The sequence below is a fragment of the Aphis gossypii genome, chromosome 1 (genome assembly GCF_020184175.1).
Source record: "Aphis gossypii isolate Hap1 chromosome 1, ASM2018417v2, whole genome shotgun sequence".
In the NCBI taxonomy this organism is placed as follows: Eukaryota; Metazoa; Arthropoda; class Insecta; order Hemiptera; family Aphididae; genus Aphis; species Aphis gossypii.
In genome coordinates this window covers 83,381,218-83,400,377 of record NC_065530.1, presented here as the reverse complement: position 1 = coordinate 83,400,377, position 19,160 = coordinate 83,381,218, and the positions used below count along the sequence as shown (strand labels likewise).

General features: G+C 26.2%; 4 protein-coding genes across 9 annotated transcripts in view; 1 reads left to right on the top strand and 3 right to left on the bottom strand.

Moving 5' to 3' along the window:
- The window catches only part of LOC114123889 (WD repeat-containing protein 47), a 42,820-nt gene extending 37,458 nt beyond the window's left edge, over window positions 1-5,362 (bottom strand). Inside the window, exons 1-3 of the mRNA XM_027987376.2 lie at window positions 5,274-5,362; window positions 2,968-4,452; window positions 2,756-2,903 (exon numbers count right to left, since the gene is read on the bottom strand). Coding sequence (XP_027843177.2) covers window positions 2,756-2,903; window positions 2,968-4,452; window positions 5,274-5,347 — 1,707 coding nt within the window. The 5' untranslated portion in view covers window positions 5,348-5,362. The remainder of the gene's footprint in view (window positions 1-2,755; window positions 2,904-2,967; window positions 4,453-5,273) is intronic.
- Window positions 26-12,208, top strand: LOC114127301 (tubulin-specific chaperone E). 5 transcript variants are annotated; one of them, XM_027994047.2, is made up of 11 exons: window positions 26-50; window positions 9,273-9,480; window positions 9,547-9,741; window positions 9,809-9,997; window positions 10,063-10,213; window positions 10,293-10,417; window positions 10,490-10,598; window positions 10,665-10,796; window positions 10,859-11,015; window positions 11,076-11,293; window positions 11,956-12,208. In XM_027994047.2, the coding sequence occupies exons 2-11, from the start codon at window positions 9,284-9,286 to the stop codon at window positions 12,046-12,048; spliced, it is 1,566 nt and encodes a 521-aa protein (XP_027849848.2). In that variant the 5' UTR covers window positions 26-50; window positions 9,273-9,283; the 3' UTR covers window positions 12,049-12,208. The 5 variants fall into 5 exon arrangements, with proteins under 5 accessions (XP_027849848.2, XP_027848420.2, XP_027849135.2 ...); XM_027992619.2 differs by lacking the exon at window positions 26-50 and adding an exon at window positions 8,320-8,543; XM_027993334.2 differs by lacking the exon at window positions 26-50 and adding an exon at window positions 8,919-8,941.
- On the bottom strand, window positions 12,065-19,160 carry LOC114125850 (cleavage and polyadenylation specificity factor 73). Of its 2 annotated transcripts, XM_027990749.2 has the most exons (15): window positions 19,089-19,160; window positions 18,926-19,010; window positions 16,576-16,639; window positions 16,415-16,512; window positions 16,215-16,343; window positions 14,939-15,206; window positions 14,730-14,880; window positions 14,495-14,670; window positions 13,865-13,994; window positions 13,624-13,799; window positions 13,396-13,545; window positions 13,201-13,309; window positions 12,575-12,903; window positions 12,372-12,494; window positions 12,065-12,310 (listed from the first exon to the last, which is right to left on the bottom strand). In XM_027990749.2, the coding sequence occupies exons 2-15, from the start codon at window positions 19,003-19,005 to the stop codon at window positions 12,206-12,208; spliced, it is 2,088 nt and encodes a 695-aa protein (XP_027846550.2). In that variant the 5' UTR covers window positions 19,006-19,010; window positions 19,089-19,160; the 3' UTR covers window positions 12,065-12,205. The 2 variants fall into 2 exon arrangements, with proteins under 2 accessions (XP_027846550.2, XP_027845827.2); XM_027990026.2 differs by having other exon boundaries at window positions 18,926-19,146.
- Window positions 17,056-18,919, bottom strand: LOC114129917 (general transcription factor 3C polypeptide 5). Its single transcript, XM_027995135.2, has 2 exons — window positions 18,042-18,919; window positions 17,056-17,956 (listed from the first exon to the last, which is right to left on the bottom strand). Exons 1-2 carry the CDS (start codon window positions 18,872-18,874, stop codon window positions 17,263-17,265), a joined length of 1,527 nt encoding a protein of 508 aa, XP_027850936.2. The 5' UTR covers window positions 18,875-18,919; the 3' UTR covers window positions 17,056-17,262.

Sequence of the window (19,160 nt, the reverse complement as noted above, 5' to 3'; positions counted from 1 at the left end):
GCAGTCGTCGGCGGAACTGCAGTTAAGTCCGCGAACCGGCCATTTCACACGTATATTATACATATATATTATTGTTGTTGTTGTTGTTATTAGTGTTATTATTATCGTTATTATTATTATTAGGTACTTTATTATTATAGGACGTCGTCGTGTGACTCAGTGGCGTGCTGAAGAAATAAAGAGTAGGTTTGGGGGGAGGCGATTGCTTCGAGTCTTATAAAAATAAATGTGTGCGAGTGACAAATGTTAAAAATACAAAACAGATTTAATACGAACTGCGTACCTAACAATTGCATGTTTTATTCTGAGTAGACTTATAATCGTTTTACGTATAATTCGTATTGCTACCTATAGAGTTTAAAACTTTTCAGCACACCACTGTGTTATGTGTTATACACGACACACGTGTAACCACGTTATTCCGTATACCGAATAATGATAGGACTCTTGCATATTTTTGCTATTATTTTTATCATTGTTATTATTATTATTATTATTATTATTGTTATTATTATATACAGATTCTGAGCGGAAATAATATATATTACAATAATCGTTTAGGTCATAGACAAAGCTAAGAAACGCACTGGTGTAGGCTGCACACCCTACAGATGACGGTGAATAATAGTTAAATGTACTAGAGTACTTGAATACTAGATAATATCTTGTAATTAGTTATAAGTATTATAATAGTGTCTAAATACGATTCGACGCGGTGTAGAGATTATGATGAAATTCAAGCACACGCCTATAAGTTCGAATTTTTCGGTACAACAGCGCAGCATCGTCCATAGCCGGCGCCCTCAGCGAGGAATGCGTCGTTAACGACACATTTTGCGAACGTGCGCTAGCTAACACCACCCGCGCCCATATATAGAGAACACTCCGATAATATAAGTCGGTAAACGGCACTTTCGCCAAATTCCATCGATCTTTTTTCATCGAAGAAAATACTTTAATAAAATTAACGAAAACAAGTTACCTTCCTACATTAAAATTATTATTTAACGATTAATGTTTCTAAATAGACAGAATATACCGTATAATAAATAACTGTACATTTACATAATATTTAATACAAATATTACTTACACTTAATCTGACTTCTATAGTATAATTAAAATTATAGTAAAATATTCAATAATAGGCAAGTCATATTCAATATTAAAACTTAGGTATGTAGTAAGTAATTACTAATAACTAATAAGTATACCTATAATTGATATTTTCTTTTCTTTTTTGTAATAAGTAGGTAATTCATTATTTTATTAATATATTATTTACTCTGTGATAATAACTAATATTAATATAGCAATATTTTTTTAGCTTTTATTAATTGCATAATAATTGGCAAAGAATAATTCAAATATAATAATTGAGTTTGAATCAAATACAAAACGTAATTCCGAGAGACTTGAGCCATGCAGTTGATTGATTAGGATAATTATTTGTACCTTAGTATATTTTATTAGTTAGTTTTAAAGATGAATAAATATTTTTCAGTAAATGTTTTTTTTTACATCTATGTTAATTTATAGATAATTATCAACTATTTTTTCACACAATACAATTTTTTGCACAAGTAGACAAGGCTCACCTTATCCAGTGGGTAGACCTCGCCCAACAAAAAATTATCAAGAGCAAACAAAATACAAATATATAATACATATTAGCCTTGAGTGCATAGTAAATACGCCTATTTACCACCTAAAGAGCTTATAACATTTAATATATATTATATTATCAATAAAATTAATTTTACACTTAGTTCTTTTAATTGTAGCTAAAAATAAAAAAGATCACTCGAGAACTATATTTTTCAAAGATTTATATTATTTTTAATGTTAGTGATTTAATTTCTTTAATTTTGATAATAACATAAAAATATACCCATGCATAAAATTTAAATTATACAGTATACCAACGTATGTCCCAGAAAATAGATTTTTTATGCAATTTACTTTTTTAAATTTTTAAGATAATCATTATATTATGATGATGTGTTTAAAAATAAATAAATATAAATATGTAAAAATTAATTTAAATTCGATTAAGCTAAAACAAATTAATTTTTGATTTAGTAAGAGTAAGCGCGGTAGCAAGACACAAATCGCATGATTCTCAATCTTGATTGGATTGCAATTTATTTTTTTTTTTAAATATATTTGTCAGTAAAAATTAAATTATCTCGAAACATAGAATTTTAACCTATTCGATAAAAGTATAAAATACAAAATCACAAAATTGTTAACGACATTTTTCACCATCATCTGCAAAATAAAACTGCCGAACTTTCCAATTACCTAATTTAATTTATTTTATTATTTATTTATTTATTTTTTGTAATGTTCCATAAACTGATAATATATTTACATGCACCAATAACGTACGAATAATTTTTAAAAAATACAACTTCATTACTAAAAATGTTATTGGTGTGGTTAACATTTGTTGCGCTCCTTGATGTAGTTGATCTATTTTAATCATTAACATTATATAAGTATAAAAGTTAAAAATTAATTTTTAACAAATTTAGAAAATCAATAAAAAAACTTAATACTGTACGCTTTTAAATAATACGCCATAAACAACATTTACGCAATTTAGTAGATTTTCCCTAGATAATAATATTTTTTTTGATCTTGAAAATTTAAAAAAGAAAATTGCATAAAATAAATTTAGAAAAATTATGAATATAAAATTAATTAATTGTCTACCATTAAAAATATTATCATAAATAATTTTAAATTCTTACCTGCATTTCCTTTAAATTATCAGTCTCAGGAGTCCATTCTTTTTTACTGCCATTTGTTACATTTACTTTTGTAGGGATTGGAGGTTTGGCTGCATTAGTTTTTGAAAATGTTGCCGTTTCTGGAGGTACAACTTTATTTGATAATTCCCTATAAATATTAACGACAGTGTTTATAATTATTACACATATATAAATATACATATATATCATACCCATTTTCTTCTTGAAGTTTAGATTCTGTGCTACGTAACTGTTCTATAAGCTCAAGTCTCTCTCGTTCTTGATCTTGTAAGGCATCATGGTATCTTTGTTTTTGCCGTTGATACTCTTTAAGTAAATCACATTGACTATTCTGCATATCAAAACTAGTACTAGATTGATTAATAGACAATGATTGATATCGATCAGTAAGTGAATCTCTTCTAGATGATCTAGTCGTATTTGACGTTGTTGTAGAATTTGATGATCTTCCGGGTTCTGGAGACGATAATTCCGAAAAAAATTTTCTATTTTCTTTAATAGGTGTTACAACTTCAGTAATAGATGGCAACTCTCCGTTTATACTATTCACGAAAACATCACTTTCAAATAATTTATCTACTGAACTAGTCATCGGTGTATTACTTTTCAGTCCAGTTAAATGAAAACTAGCAAAAGACGATTTTACCAGGTTTGAAGGCGTGTTAGGTACTCCAATTGATGATATAAGAGATGACGAAGAAGTATGGTCGAGGTTTGGCAGCAAGGAACGTGACATAATATCAGCAGCTGATCGTGGTCTAGTAAATGGCATTGCAGAATGTGGAAATTGTTTTGGTTTTATAGGAGTGACAAGCATGTGTTCCGTCCATGATGTTTCCAAAGACGGCCTCTCTAGTTGTTCAAGTTCAACATCTAAAGTTTTTTGTTCGAAAGGCACAACAAAAGTTTCAGCAGGAATGCTTTGAAGCCATGACATCAAACTAAGATCTGTATCTTTATAACTTTCTGATCCATTAAAAATATGTGAAAAATTTAAAGCACTAGGTCCAAAAGGCTGTGTACTTCCAACTGCTTTTGATTTACAAAAATTACAACACGATTCATAAAGCATTCCTTTAATAATTAATTGAATAAGTCTATCATTTATTGCATCTGGCATAACAGGTTTTTTGTCACATGGTAAAAATTTCATTACAAGAGGATATACTTGTTTAAAGCATTGTACTCTCGCTGTACTAGGGTTCCAATCTTTATACCCTAAATTATCGGATAGTCTTGGTAATGTCAACATTAAACATAAATTAGAATATTCCTCTTTAGTAGGACATACTTTTTCTAACTCATTTAGAACTTTAACTACTTCTTCTACTGCAGTATCCACACTTCCAACCACAGTTGCTTCTGATTTCATACATATTAGTTCGGCATATTTATGTCTAAGGATACAATACCTGAATTTATTGGTAGGAAAAGTTGGTATAGCTTCCAATGGTTGAATGAACTCAAGCACATCATCCCACTGACCGTCCAAAATAAGTTGGCGAAGAAACAAAGCATCATCTGAATAACTTCCATTTATAACACCAGTTTCACGTTCTACACTTAATTGAGATATATGAAGTTCGCGATTATGCAAAAACTCCAAAGTTAATCTAATAATGTCTTCTTCCCGTACAGAAATCTTTGCAGTTGGCATCACGTAACATATACGCAATCTAGAAATAATAAAACATTTTTATTAACGACAAAATATAAATACAAAGAGTGAACAGGTTAAGGTAAAGAAACAAACAACACTGCCAGACATTTATACAAAAATAGTAAAGGAGTGCTCTCGCGGCAGACACTCCTTTCCTGTTGGTTTATTTTAGTACACCAACAAATATACCCTTGCTATAATTGACGTGTTACATAGAGATGCGTATAGGTAGTTCAAATGAATAATTATTAATAATAAAATAAACTCTAACATCAACATAAAACAATTTACAAACCTATGTAGCTTTAAAACATTTAATCGATTCATTAACTAAACACAATATTACTGTTCATACATAATAATAATTTAAATGTATTATTAGCAACACAAACTTGAAACAAAGAAAGATTTCAAGATACTGAGTATAATATTCTTAAAATAAACTAGATAAAAAGAAAAAAAACAGTGCGCAAGTTCGTGTAAGAAGATTTGTTTATCTTGAAACTTTTAGACATTGGAAAATATTAAGTAGAGGGTTGTATCATGTAAGTTTTATTGTAGAGTAATTCAAAAAGACACATGACCATGTTTCTCTAGAGAATAATGGATTGTTACTGTAGTATTTGTATCTGTATACATGTTATAAATAATGTAATAGACTTGTAGTAAGTAGGTAAATAAAATAAGATGCTCTTAAGCAAATTAAAATGTGTATAGATCTTTATAATACATTTATATACAAATTAATATCTAATTTCGTGAAGTATAATATATAATATAGTAAATTTAATATAAATAAAAATATAATATATATATATATACATATATTTTACAAACCTTGAAATATATTTTCTATGCATATTTTTTAAATGTCTGTTAAAATAATTTACATTAGATACAACTGTCACCATCACCAATACATTAAATAATTTATAAACGTTTAACGAAAAGAAAAAATTATAATTTATTGTGGTCAGTTGTCGTCTGAAACTGAAACTAAACTAATTTCTTTAAGATGAGTGATGTTAAAAAAAAAAATGTTCCAGTTTCTATTTTATGCTTAATATATAAACAACTTATGTACAGGATGTACAATTTACAATACAACATATATATATATACCTAACTGTAGTATTAAAACCAGAAATGTAATAAAATATCAAATACCTACGGTTTGAACTTGAACTTTATATATTATTTTTAGTTATTTTGTATAATGTTAGTAAATAATATATATATTATTATACCTTAAATATCATATTTTAAAAAATTTTCATAAACATGTATCTTTTTTAATATTATAATAATTAAAATAAATTATTAATATGTTATGCCTACTTCAATAAATAAGTTCCTAATTATTATGATTAATTATAAAAATTAAATTTTTGGATTCAAAAATAAAACTAGTTTGTTTATGACTATTTTAGAGAGTTAGTATTAAAAACTTTAAAACACCCTATATAATACTGGAACTTCAATATTAATAATTATACATATGTTTAAATAATTGTATATGCAACACCAGAAAAATATAGCCCGTAGGTAAACTACATTGCTTATAAGTTATAACCTACTTGGCTACTTATATAGTTCACAAACAAATTAGGTACCTATTAATTCTGTATTAATGTATTGAATACCATTGGCTTTTAGTTACTTCATAAATATATAACAGATAAATATTACTGTAATAGTGATTGGTATAAAACCGCATTTAACTTAATAAAACAAATAATATGTGTTAAATTACAATAAAAAAATGAAAACAGTAAGTTTTAAAAGAAAAGAAATAAAATATTAGTTTCACAATATACCTACACAAATATTTTTAATATGTTTTCTTAAGTTTAATTAGACCTACAAGTAATTTAAAGTCAAACAGATAAAATGTATTAAGGAAAGCATTATACAAATAATTTATTTGCTTGTTGATACTGAAAGAGGTCAATTAAATATCAAAATGAAACCCACAAAGTTATAATATACATAAATAAAACAATTGGCTTATTTAAATCTAATAGACTTTTTACAAATCTTTCCTATAACAAATTATGAAAACCTTTTTTTATTGTTAAAAGTACCTGCCTAACATAATTTTTTAAAGTGGACCTAAATCTAATGGATCTATGGTACATATATCTTTATCCATTTAAAATGAAGGTCAAGTAATAAATTTTTGTGAGCATCATATTTAATAGGTAGTCACTTTATGACCTGTCTTTTCTACACATACTTCCCCACCTTTCATTCTAAATTCTAACGACTACCTACTCAAATATAGGTAATTATTTAGTACTCAAATCTTAAAAAAAAACACAGAAAAATTTTATCAAATTTCTTTTATTGAAAACTACTTATATTTTATTTAAGTAACTTCCCTATTTTTTTTTTAAACATTCAAACACAAATCAACTATATAATTAAAAATGTCGGTTAATGTTTAAATTTAAATTTAAATTAATAATTATTTTACCTTTAAGAAGTTATTTCTTTTTTTATTTAATTTCATTGTTAAGGATAAAGTTATGAAGTAGATATATATATATAATAAATTACATAGGTACTTTATAAATCAAATATATAAAAACATTATTATTGTTAGGTACCAATAATTTAAAAATTTGAAACAATGTACAAGATTACAAATTTATTTAAAACCATTCTTCCATTAAATTATTAAATACCAAGTAAATAATCAACTGTGGTTTAAATACTTTTATCATACGAATACTCCTACCGTGTGTTTTAAAATAAAACACAATTAAATTATTTAAGTCAATGAAATTAATATCCTTACTATTTCATTATATACAATGTTTTAAGATTTTTAAAGACAAAAATCAATTAACTGAACCTATTTATATTATAATAGGTAATATATTCCTTAATAATATATTGGTTTAAATGAATTTAAATACAGAAAAATACTGTCCAACTAACTCAGTAATCATTGCACTTGTTACCTACCTAAATGAAATTTAATAGCATAATATTAAACAAATCAAATATGATTTTTAAATAATGTAAGAATACAAGTAGTAAAAAGAAAGATCTATGGATGTATTAAAAGTCAAAAAAAATTTTAAAACATAATTTAAGTTTCAAATAATTATGAAAAGTATGAAACCAATAAATAGAGTATAGAAATTAAACAACTAGGTAAGTAATAAATTAATTATTGCTAACAAAGTTCTTAATCAACTTTTTTCTTCATTTTAACGCTAAAATAGAAACAAAATATTATATTCGAATGAAAATAAATAGATAGGAATTGGATAGAAATATGTGTATTGGTTTTTACTATCTATTGATATAGTAAATAAGTAAATAAATGCCTATATATATTCATGGAATATAAAAAGCTGGTGAGGTAAAACTAAAATAGGTAATAACTCAATGTTTGTTCAATAAATCAAATATTAACATTGTTCTTATAATATGCTGTATTGCTGTGTAAATACAATGTTAATTTTTTTTTAGTGGAAATATCAATCAAAATGATTAATGCTCAATAGTTGTATTGTAAAGTATTATTTGTCAATTGTATAAAATGTTTAGGTAGGTACCTATAGTTGGATAGCACATTAGCGCTCATTGCACTTAACAATTTATACAAACATGCATATTCATTATTCTCAGGAAAATTATACTACAAATTGACTACAAATTAACAACGTACCGTAAATAAAATAATTTTCGACGAGCAGTATCTATGCGTAGGTAATGCCAGACTAGAGGTCAACAAACTGCCATAATTATTTATTATCTTGAAGACAAATCGATCGACAAAACTCGGGGCTTTGTAAACGCGACGGACGTTCCCAAACCGTGTCTGTAGGTATTTACGATCTTGAAATACCGACCAATTCAAAATCCGAAATCGTTATTGAGGAATACTATTGGAACGCCTACTCATTTGAATGTGTAAAAAAAAAATAATAATAAACTTAACATCAACAAATAACAATATTACGGGTTATCACGATCATCGGAATGTGATAACAACTATCGAGAAAAATCAGCCGCCCCAAGATATTCGATAGCGATAAAAATATTGACTCGGGTAAAAATGTAATAAAATAAATACAAAACAACTTCAGCCGAGTAAGTTTTTGTCGTTATCTGTACCTTTTAAGCAACAAGGTGTGCTTATAAGAATTCTGTTTCGGTTCGTTTTTGCGCACGTTATCAGTAACTTTTGTCAGTTCATTTCGAAGTCTATGAACCATATATATTTTAATTGAGTATATATTTATTTTATTTTTTTAATGAGAAACGGACCGAAAACTGGACCCTAAAGAGTAAAGACCTAAATATATATTTAAGAATACATTTACATGCTTTAAAATTATTTCGACTCTGATTATCGCATTAGTTTATGCGATTTATGCCCTTACGTCATCAACATACCAAAAGTTCTGACCGTCAAAGAGTTATGATCATACCATTTTATTTTGTGATCATATCGTTTTATTAATGGTTGTGGTTATCAGATAATCTATGTAAGTTTGTCTAATACGAATCGTGGCTCTTGAGATTAAGTCCATTTTAACGATTTATTTTTGTTCAAAAACTTTGAAGCTTCCAATAATATCCAAAGTTTAAAGTTGTATTTGATATAGGACATTGGTATAGCTTAATTAATTTTATACTTATTTATGGATACAATTTATTTCATATCGATTATTATATAATTTAACTACCTTCATTAGTCATTTTATATTAATTGTTCAGTGCTAAAGAATATTAGGTACCTAGATAATTAATAAAAACATTATAATATGAATTCGAGCTCTATAAATAATTTTTTTCTTCATCTCATTCATATTTCAGACTATTAAATTATGGCTGTTGTAAAAAACAATATTAATGATACTGTGAGAGTTGGCCGAAAAGTGAGTGTTGGTGAATTCACTGGTTTTGCTCGGTATGTTGGTCCAATCCCTGGAACAGAAGACATCTGGGTGGGAGTCGAATGGGACGATCCAAACAGAGGTAAACATGATGGAATTCATAATGGTATCAGATATTTTAAAACCATGTAAGTGAATACAAAACTAGATGTTGTAGTTTTGAATCAATTAAAAAAATATTGCATCAATTTTAGACATCCTAATGGAGCATCGTTTGTACGTTTAGAAAAAGTGATACCTAACAGTATTAGTTTTATAACTGCTTTTCAAAGTAAATATGGCCAAGATTTTGATAATAATGTTCATCAAGAGATAATTGCATTGATGAAACAGTCTAAAATGTCATCTTTTGAACTAGTTGGAATGCAAAAAATTCAGAAAAAACAAGCGTAAGTTTTATATTTTTACTTATTAGTTATTCACTTAATTGCTCATGTGAAACACTTTACTATTTAGATGTTTTAATAAACTAACGGACGTAAGTCTAAGTCATCACGGTATAACGGATGCTGGTGAACCAGAAGAAATACAAAATTGCTGTCCAAACATTAATAATTTAGAACTTTGTGATAATTGTTTTACAGATTGGGAAACTGTATCAGAAATAACTCGACAGTTAAAACATTTAATAACTTTAGATTTAAGGTAATTTATTAATTTATTACATTAACTTCATTATACAATCCATCTTTACATAATATTTTTTTTAGCTTTAACACTATAGATCTACCACAAGAACTAACTCCACAATTTAAGGAATGTTTTAAATGCTTGAAGAAAATTATTTTAGGTAAACTTAATTACAGCTGGCATGAAATTATGTCTTTATGTGAAGCATTTCCAGTACTTGAAGTATTAGAGGTACAGAGTAAATTTCATACAGAGTAAACTAGAAATTAAATTGTATTACTAATATAACTTTCATTTTAAACTTTTTTAGGTTCCTGATAACAATATAGATAGACTTGAAAAACCCTCAGTGGTTATTGAAAATCTTTTATACTTGAACCTGGAAAATAATAATTTATCGTGGAATGAAATCAATAAACTCCGTTTTTTACCAAAGTAATAACATGTCTATCAATCATTATTAAAATAGTAAAAGAAAATATTTTATTAACTATTTTAAATTATCAGATTAGAATGTTTAAATGTCAATCGAAATGGAATTAAAGATATTCAAATTGTACCATCATCATTTCCTTCACTTAAATTTCTGATGATCAGTGACAATAACTTATTACATGTAAGATAAATTTACATGTTTATTATCACAAACATTTTTTAAATTTAATTTTTTTTTTTAATCAAGTTTGAATCATTGTGTGAGCTTAATAAACTACCTACATTATGTTCTTTAAGAATTCAAAATAATCCTTTACTTAAAGGAATGAGTGTTAGCAATTACACTTTACAAATAATAGCAAGAATTGCTAATTTAACGGTATAGTAATATATAAATCTTTATTGAGCTAAACTAAAAATTTTAATTAATTATTGATTTAGATGTTAAATGGAACTATGATAACTCTCAAAGAACGGCAAAATAATGAAAGAGATTTCTTAAAAGACTTAGACATGATCTGGCATAGACAATTAAAAAGTGCAGAAGAGAGAGCTGAATTCTTGACTAAACATCCGAGATATATGGAACTCATTGCTAGTAAATAATCAATTACTAATTTGTTTCATATCAAATGTTTATAATATTATTTATGTTTAGAATATGGTTCCGATTATTCGGAAGACCTGAACACATCAAACAAAATAAGAACAATAAAAATTAGAATTGTGAACTTCTGCAAAGAATCGAGTACAGAAAAGGATGTAATTATAAAAACACTTCCAATTACTATGACACTTAATCGATTAAAAGATCTTGGAAAACGTCTATTTGGTCTCGGCAACAAACAGCTTGAATTTTCATACCTAACAAAAGAGGTAAATTTAAACTCTAGTAAAATAAAAACTATGTATCTACTATCTACTTCTGTTTTTTTCTACACTATTTTTTCTTTATTTCCACCCTTTGCTATCAGTTATGTATTGTGCAGGCCATCCTTGTCCTTTATCTCCAAAAAGCTTTGTCTTTCCATATTTTATACTCACTCAAACTATCTTTATCTCAACATCTATACTTTACCCTCTCTTTTTACCGACATTAATTTGAATGATCACTCTCTCAGCCTCTGAGCTACCTCTCTTAATAACTCAACTGAACCATTTAAATCTATTCTCCCTCATTCGTCTATAATTAGTGCCATTCCCTGGTAGTCTAGACTTCCTCTGTTGAATTTAATTTCTTATTCTATTTTCTGTATTCATTCCACCTAATCTAACTTCACACATCATCTGTTTTGTTTTATTGTCAACATTCTTATTCATAAAATGTACGACTGAGCTTTCAACTGCTTTTATTCAATATAAATATAAAACGGCTAATAAATACACATTTAATATTTTAATTCACGTATTACATTGTTTGATATTATTCTTAAGTGTAATGCTGATTTACATAAAACATTTGCTTCTCAATATATACATATACATATTTATTATAAATAACATAATTCAATTATAATTGTATACTCCTCATTTTTTAGAAACCAGATATCGAATATACTATGGACAATTTGAATCAAACATTAGACTATTATTCTGTAGAAGATGGAAACACAGTATTAATCAAATGGTGAAAATAGTAATACAACATTAATTTTTAATTGTTAATTTATTAATTATATTTTTAAATGCTTTTTTTACTTTTAACAATATTATAATATTGTTTCTCTGTTTCTCAAATTAAAAAAAATCATGTATATAAAATTAATAATAAAAAAAAAATGGAATAAATTATGTTGTAGTATTTGTAACATTTAAAGGCGTTACAGTATTATGTAATCTAGATATGGCAGCTTGTACCATTCGTTGCAAAACCTCGTCTTCGCAAGTTACTTCCTATAAAAATATACAAATTTTAAGTAAAATTAATTCAAAATAATATTAAAATCAAACATACCAAATTTTTTAAATTAATATTAGCTTTTTTCCCGTCAACAGCTACAAACAACTTTTCACCTTTAAATATTTTTGGCACAGATTCTTCACCAAACATCTCTTGTAAGATTTCAATCAAACATTCCTATACAAATGGTTTTTTTTTTATTTATTAAGTATTATTTTGTTTAAAATTATTCAATAAATATAATAAACAATTTTTACTTTGAAATGCATATGGTCATACTCAGTATATGGAACCGATGCCACATTTTTCATATCCCCATGATTCATTGACTGAATTTTCATCAATACTTGTACAACAATATCTGCGTACATATCATTTTCAGGTGTAGTAGTCCATTCTAGGGTGGCAAAGTTTTTATCCACAGAGACATCCACTGAATTTAATACTCTTAACTTTTTATTAGGAATAATTATTTCAGGTACACTGCCAGTCAAATGGGACAACATATTTTGTAATACTGTAAATGATGCTGTAAATCGGTGAAGTTGTTTTTGTTGAATTTCACTTAATAACATGTCGGAATACCCTTTAAAAAGAAAACATAATAATTAATATTCATCCTAAATTGATGGTAAAAAATAATAGTAAATATAAGTGACTTCATGGTGATTCTTATTAAAATTATTTTAAATAATATAATGTGGAGTATTCCTTATATTAACCATTTGATAATTGAGTATTTATTAAAAAGAATAATAGTAATATGGACATAATATGTATTTTACATTGACATTTAATTTAATTTATTTTATACAGGCCAAGTACCGATCAAATATTTACTTGTTAAAAAAATATAAAACTATTATTTTGATAATTATCTTACTTGGGATATCTTCAGAAGCAAAAATATGATAGCTAAAATTTTTTTTTAATAAAACGCCACTTAAAACATTATCTTCAGCTGGTTTTTCAACAGCTATTTCTCCCATTACCTAAACATAACATATTTAATATAATAAAATTTATGTAAATATTGCTGTATTATAATAAAATATGGATAAAAAAAAATTAAGTATACTTTTGCAGTTTTTTCCCCAGTAAAATAAAAATCCACTCCTACTGTATTTCGAGGGTTATAAACTTTAATATCTTCTGAATTTTCTTCATACTCTCTAACTAAAGCAGATTTCAGCCTTTGCATTTCATTTTGTTCTCCGTGTACCAATACCTAAGTAAAAAGAAAATATATCATATAATTAATTTCTTCAAACACTTTTATTTTATTAAAACAATTTAAAATACTTACAATATGTGGTGGCTTTAAAATGTTTATAAATTCACGTGTTTGCTGATAATCTGTATGTGCCGAAAATGAAATATAATCTACAGACATTTTCAATGGTAATTTTTGTCCAGTCATAGTCGTGATATCTTCAGGTTCAGATAAAATAGCCTTAGCTAGTGTTCCTTGTACGACATAACCTAAAATATTTAAAATAAATAAAATATTTACTGTGATAAAATAAATTATTCATTTTTTATTTTACCGGCAATTATAACTCCATTTTTGCTATCTGTACACCACATTTCAAAAAGCTCTCTAGAAAGACCACTTTCCATGACACCAGGTGATGCCATTATAACACAAGGACCAATATCTTCAAAATGATCAATGCTCTAAAATAAATTTATTAATAGTATGTTTTAAAATAGTAAATTGAAAATTTATTTATTGCTTAAATTTGAAATTAAAAAAAAAAATAGTAAATGAAAATGGTATATTAAAAATTGGCATTCTTAACTTCAAAGTAATTTATAATTTAAATCAGCGGTTCTCAACCTGGAGTACGCGTACCCCTAGGGGTACGTGACATGATCTCAAGGGGTATGTGAAAAAATTATTTTTCATTTATTTATATTCTAAATTGATGTTTGGGGTACATGAAATAGTGGTGGGAGAGGGCAAGGGGTACGTGAATGAAAAATGGTTGAGAACCGCTGATTTAAATATCACCATGTATGAAAAATAAAAGAATGACAATTCATATCCTTTCATATTTATAAATATAAAATTTGGCTTAAATAAGTCATATTTGAATACTTATGGTTTTTTTTTAAATTTCTATGATTATTAAATTATTAAAAATTATATTTATAAACATTAAATAACAACATACTTTAAGGTTAGTAATGTGTTTAAAAACAAATGGATTATTAACAGCAATTTGACGTTTTATACGATCATTCATAGCATTAATATATGTCTGATAAACAGCCATACATTTTTTAGCTAATGAAGATGCATAATATATTGGAATATCGTGAAGTTCTGGGTGGAGACCCCAATATTCATCTAAAAAATTAAAATTAAAAATAATAATAATATTCTAATAAAAAATATATCCTTTTTACCTAAGATTAATAATAATTCTTGAGCTCGTCCTAAAGCAAAAACTGGAATTAAACACCTTCCACCTCGATTAACAATATCATTGACAAGCATAGTAAATCGTCTTTCACGTTCTTCACGTTTTTCATGAATATGAGTTCCATAAGTAGATTCCTAAATAACAAAGATATTTATTAATTTATAAATAACTATTTAATTGAGAATAATTTACAGTAATAAGAATTTCTGGCCTCGAAGGAGGTATTTCAGCAGCCATTAAATGTCTGTCTTCTTGTCTTGAAAAGTCTCCAGTATACAGCACTTTAACACCGGCAATCTCAATCATGAACATTGCAGCGCCTAACACATGGCCTGCATTATAAGCACAAAATCGAATACCTCCAACATCCTTTTCTTCATGGAAATTTATTGTTTCTATACGATCCATGCTCTTTTCTAAATCAGCTTCAGTATAAAGCATTTGTTCAGTTCCTATGTTGCTGAAATAATATACTGTTTTAATTAGAAACTAAATTTGTTTGCACACAAATATAACTTAATTATTCAATGTCACCAATATGAAATTGGTATAATAATAGATCCGTCTATCTGTTTGAATATACAATAACATTTTACATAATAGTAACGCAAATTCAAATAAATAAAATAAATGATGAATTCAAATAGAAGTATCTAACTTCATTGATGCATCTAATCCAATTTTCTTAATTAAAAATAGGTAATTTATTATACATATAAATTCTTCAAGATTTACATGAAATAAAAAATAAGTAAATTATATTTACATGAACAAAAAGAAACATTAAAAACATAATTAATACAATATTAATTTCAAATGTTCTTAAAAACCGTATGACCTAAAATAAAATAAATAGTCACACTCAAATTACTTCTACACTTTAAAAACATTGTTTACTAAAATTGCTTCCTACTTTAGATAGTGGTTATCTTTTACTGGAATTGCTTCCATATAATATGTATATATAATTAACTGGTATCTAGTTTGAATCTCTAATATTCAAAATCTAAACTTAAGCTCATCCTATACAAAAATTATTTTAGATTTTTTTGTTAATAATGTTAATTTGTTTAAATGAATGAACATATTATTTATGACAATGATTACACAAACAAAACTGATTATGTTAAACTTGTGATATTGATTAAGACGATCTACTAGTATTGTTAACTATCAGTGGTTGAAAAAATTTATTTGACACACAATCTCTTAAATATTTATTGATGGTACAAAAAAAATATTTCTGAAAATGACAGAAATCAATAGTACACATTGATATAACAAATGTATCCCGTGGGAGGTAATTTAAATGAAAAAAAATCACCTAGATACTTAGATTTGGAAGGAAATTCATGAGCGCTCCAATAAATTACTAATTATTTATTACCCTTACTTGAAGAAAAAAATATAACGGATTAAGTGTATATTAATAATAAATAACTAAGATATATTTGTAAAAATAAATTACCTGACTTTAATATAATCAGACAGTAACCATCTATAAATGGCTTTAGTCGCATGAGTCATGTAACATTTTCCTTTAAATTTAGTCTTGAGTAAAAACCATGGTAATGCTCCACTATGATCCAAATGAAAACTGTTTAATATAATAAAAATACATACATCATTTTAGTTTTTTATATAAATGTATATTTTATTTTTATTTACTGAGTGATCAAAAGTAAATCAATTTCATTTGCTTCAATGAGATCCACAAATGGTAATGCATCTAAACCTTGAAGACCTGGATGAATTCCACAGTCAAGCTAAAAAATAATATAGTTTAGTTAAATAAAAATATAAATTTATAAATAAAACCTAGGACTTGCCATAATTTTTTTGCCTTTGAACTCCATAACAATGCATGATCTACCAACTTCTTGTCCAGCACCTCTAAAATAAAAAAAAAACAATTAATATTTTGAAGTATTATATAAAACACAAAATGTATAGTAAAATAAATAATGTAAGTTCTGTAACAAATGAAACACCAATATAACATATTATTATTTATTTCGATTAACGGTGGGTTTAGTCCCTTATGATTAAACACATACATTGTTCATAAATTATTGGTAAATTAAAAATAAAAAAATGAAGTTACATTCCATTTAAAAATTTATACCTATTTTTAATGTTATTTTTACAACTAAAATAGAAAATATGGATTTAAATTTAAAAAATATACAAAACTAAATTATAATGTTGACCAATTATTATAAAAGTTTATAAATGTATAACTTAAAATATGAAAAACACATTATAAGACAATTGAACAAACTACAAGTAAAATCATATTTTAAATTAAAATATCTTTAACATCATCTTAAACTAATGATTTTTAAAACAATAAATAATATTATCAATTAAGATTACACTGATTATACAATATTTTTTTGTAGACAAATCAACATTAATATAATAATTACATTGAGATAGTATAAAATATTGATTATACTATTTAATTAAAATAAATTAACTTAATAAATTCTATGAAAAATATTTATTAAAACTACTCATATTTCCAAATTGTCCATTTTTAAATCTGCATCATCTTCTTCATCGCTACACGGATTAGAATTTGGAACCTCAGTTTTAATATGATTATCTGAAAAAATTATTTTAGCAAGTTCTTCACGATCTAGATTAGACCACTTTTCATATTCATCTTTAGCCACTTCAATTTCTGAAGAACACTCATTATATTCGTCCTCATTTTTTTTATCTTCGTCAATTACTTCTTCTAATCTTCTCATAATCTGTTGTCTAGTATAATCTAAATTATCTTCCTCCATATAATTACTGTACAGCTTAATATGTTCATTTCCACAAGTAGGTAAATTACCAGCTAAATATTTCTGCCATGCTCTTTCTAAATACTCATACATAACATTTCTTATGTCTTCTATGAACTCTTTTTTGAGCCAACCAGCATGTTTACTACAAGTAGTTGATAGAGATGCATTTTTAAGCATTTCTTGCACTTCGGGCAAATGTATATCACACAGTTGATAGTTAGCAACAATTGATAAAGGAAATGAATTTGGAGAAAAATAAAATTGTTTTTCAGCAGTATTAGGATTATAATCTTCAATGTTAAACTTTGCTATTTTAGGATTAGATGAATTGTGATCATCAAACCATTGATTGCGAATCTCAATTACTTGATATATGTAGTTAGATGGATCATTTTGGTAATTATACCCATGCCTGTAAATAAAGATACAAATGTAATATACCAATTTCTATTCATGATAAATCAAAAAAAAAAAATATATCTTAAAAATTTAATTACCTGACCCACATACGCCGAAATGGTCCAGTAGTAGTAAAATAGCCAGTAGTTGGCAATAAGTACTTCATCTTTTCTTTATTTATAACTTTGGCAAAATGAAACAATGCCGGTTTTACCCAGATAGGTCTTTTTTCAAATAATCTATCCATCAATCTTTTTTCATCGGGTGAAAACATTTTTACAGTTAAACAATACTTTAATAAATCCAGAGGCATGGGTGGTAGGTCAGTATCCTCAAAACGATTATTCTTAGTAAAATTACGAACATATGGTCTTAATCTATGTTTTTTAGACAACATATCCAATTTTTTAAGATTCACAAGATCATAAAAATCTGTCTGAGGTTCATTGAATTTACTTAGCTTGCTAGGAAGTAATGATAAAGGCACATCTTTTTCTAGAGCCCAATTTATATCCAATAATTTATTTGTTTGCCATAATTCAGAACAATTTGGCTTAGGTGGAAAATATGCAAAATCCACAATACTTGTAAATGTAAAAGTTTTTTGAACTAATCCAACTATATTAGCAGGTAACACCTCTATAGGAATTTTTTCACCAGTTTTTTTATTTATTTTATACTTCGTCTTTACAGATATCAACAAAGAACGTTCATAATGTTTGTTCCCTGAGAGTGGTGGTCCAAATTCTGATTTTACCAAGTTTACAGATAATGTAGCTTCTGAATTCTCAAATGCATAAGTAATCTCATCAATACCTCCAAGTTTCTCGATTGCTCGTTCAGCATTATTAACAATACCAGGATATATTACACAATTTAAAAGTTTTAGTTTAGAAGGACTAATAATTTCAGTTTCTTCAGGTGATTCCATTTTCAAATATAATGAAACATAAACTAAATAATAATGATTTTAATGGCTTACAGAGGTTTTATAGTAAGTTTATCATTTTCTTCTTCAGATATCTGAATTTCCTCACCCTTCTTATCTTGAACGGACAACATTTTTCCTAAACAAAATCAAATAAAAGACATAAAACAAACCAATAATAACAATAGTTATTAGTTATTCAATTGTAATATTGTACATTTTAATAAAAAAGAAAATATGTTTTAACTTGTCTCTTATGTTTATTTAATTTAAAATTTAAGTTTTGTGA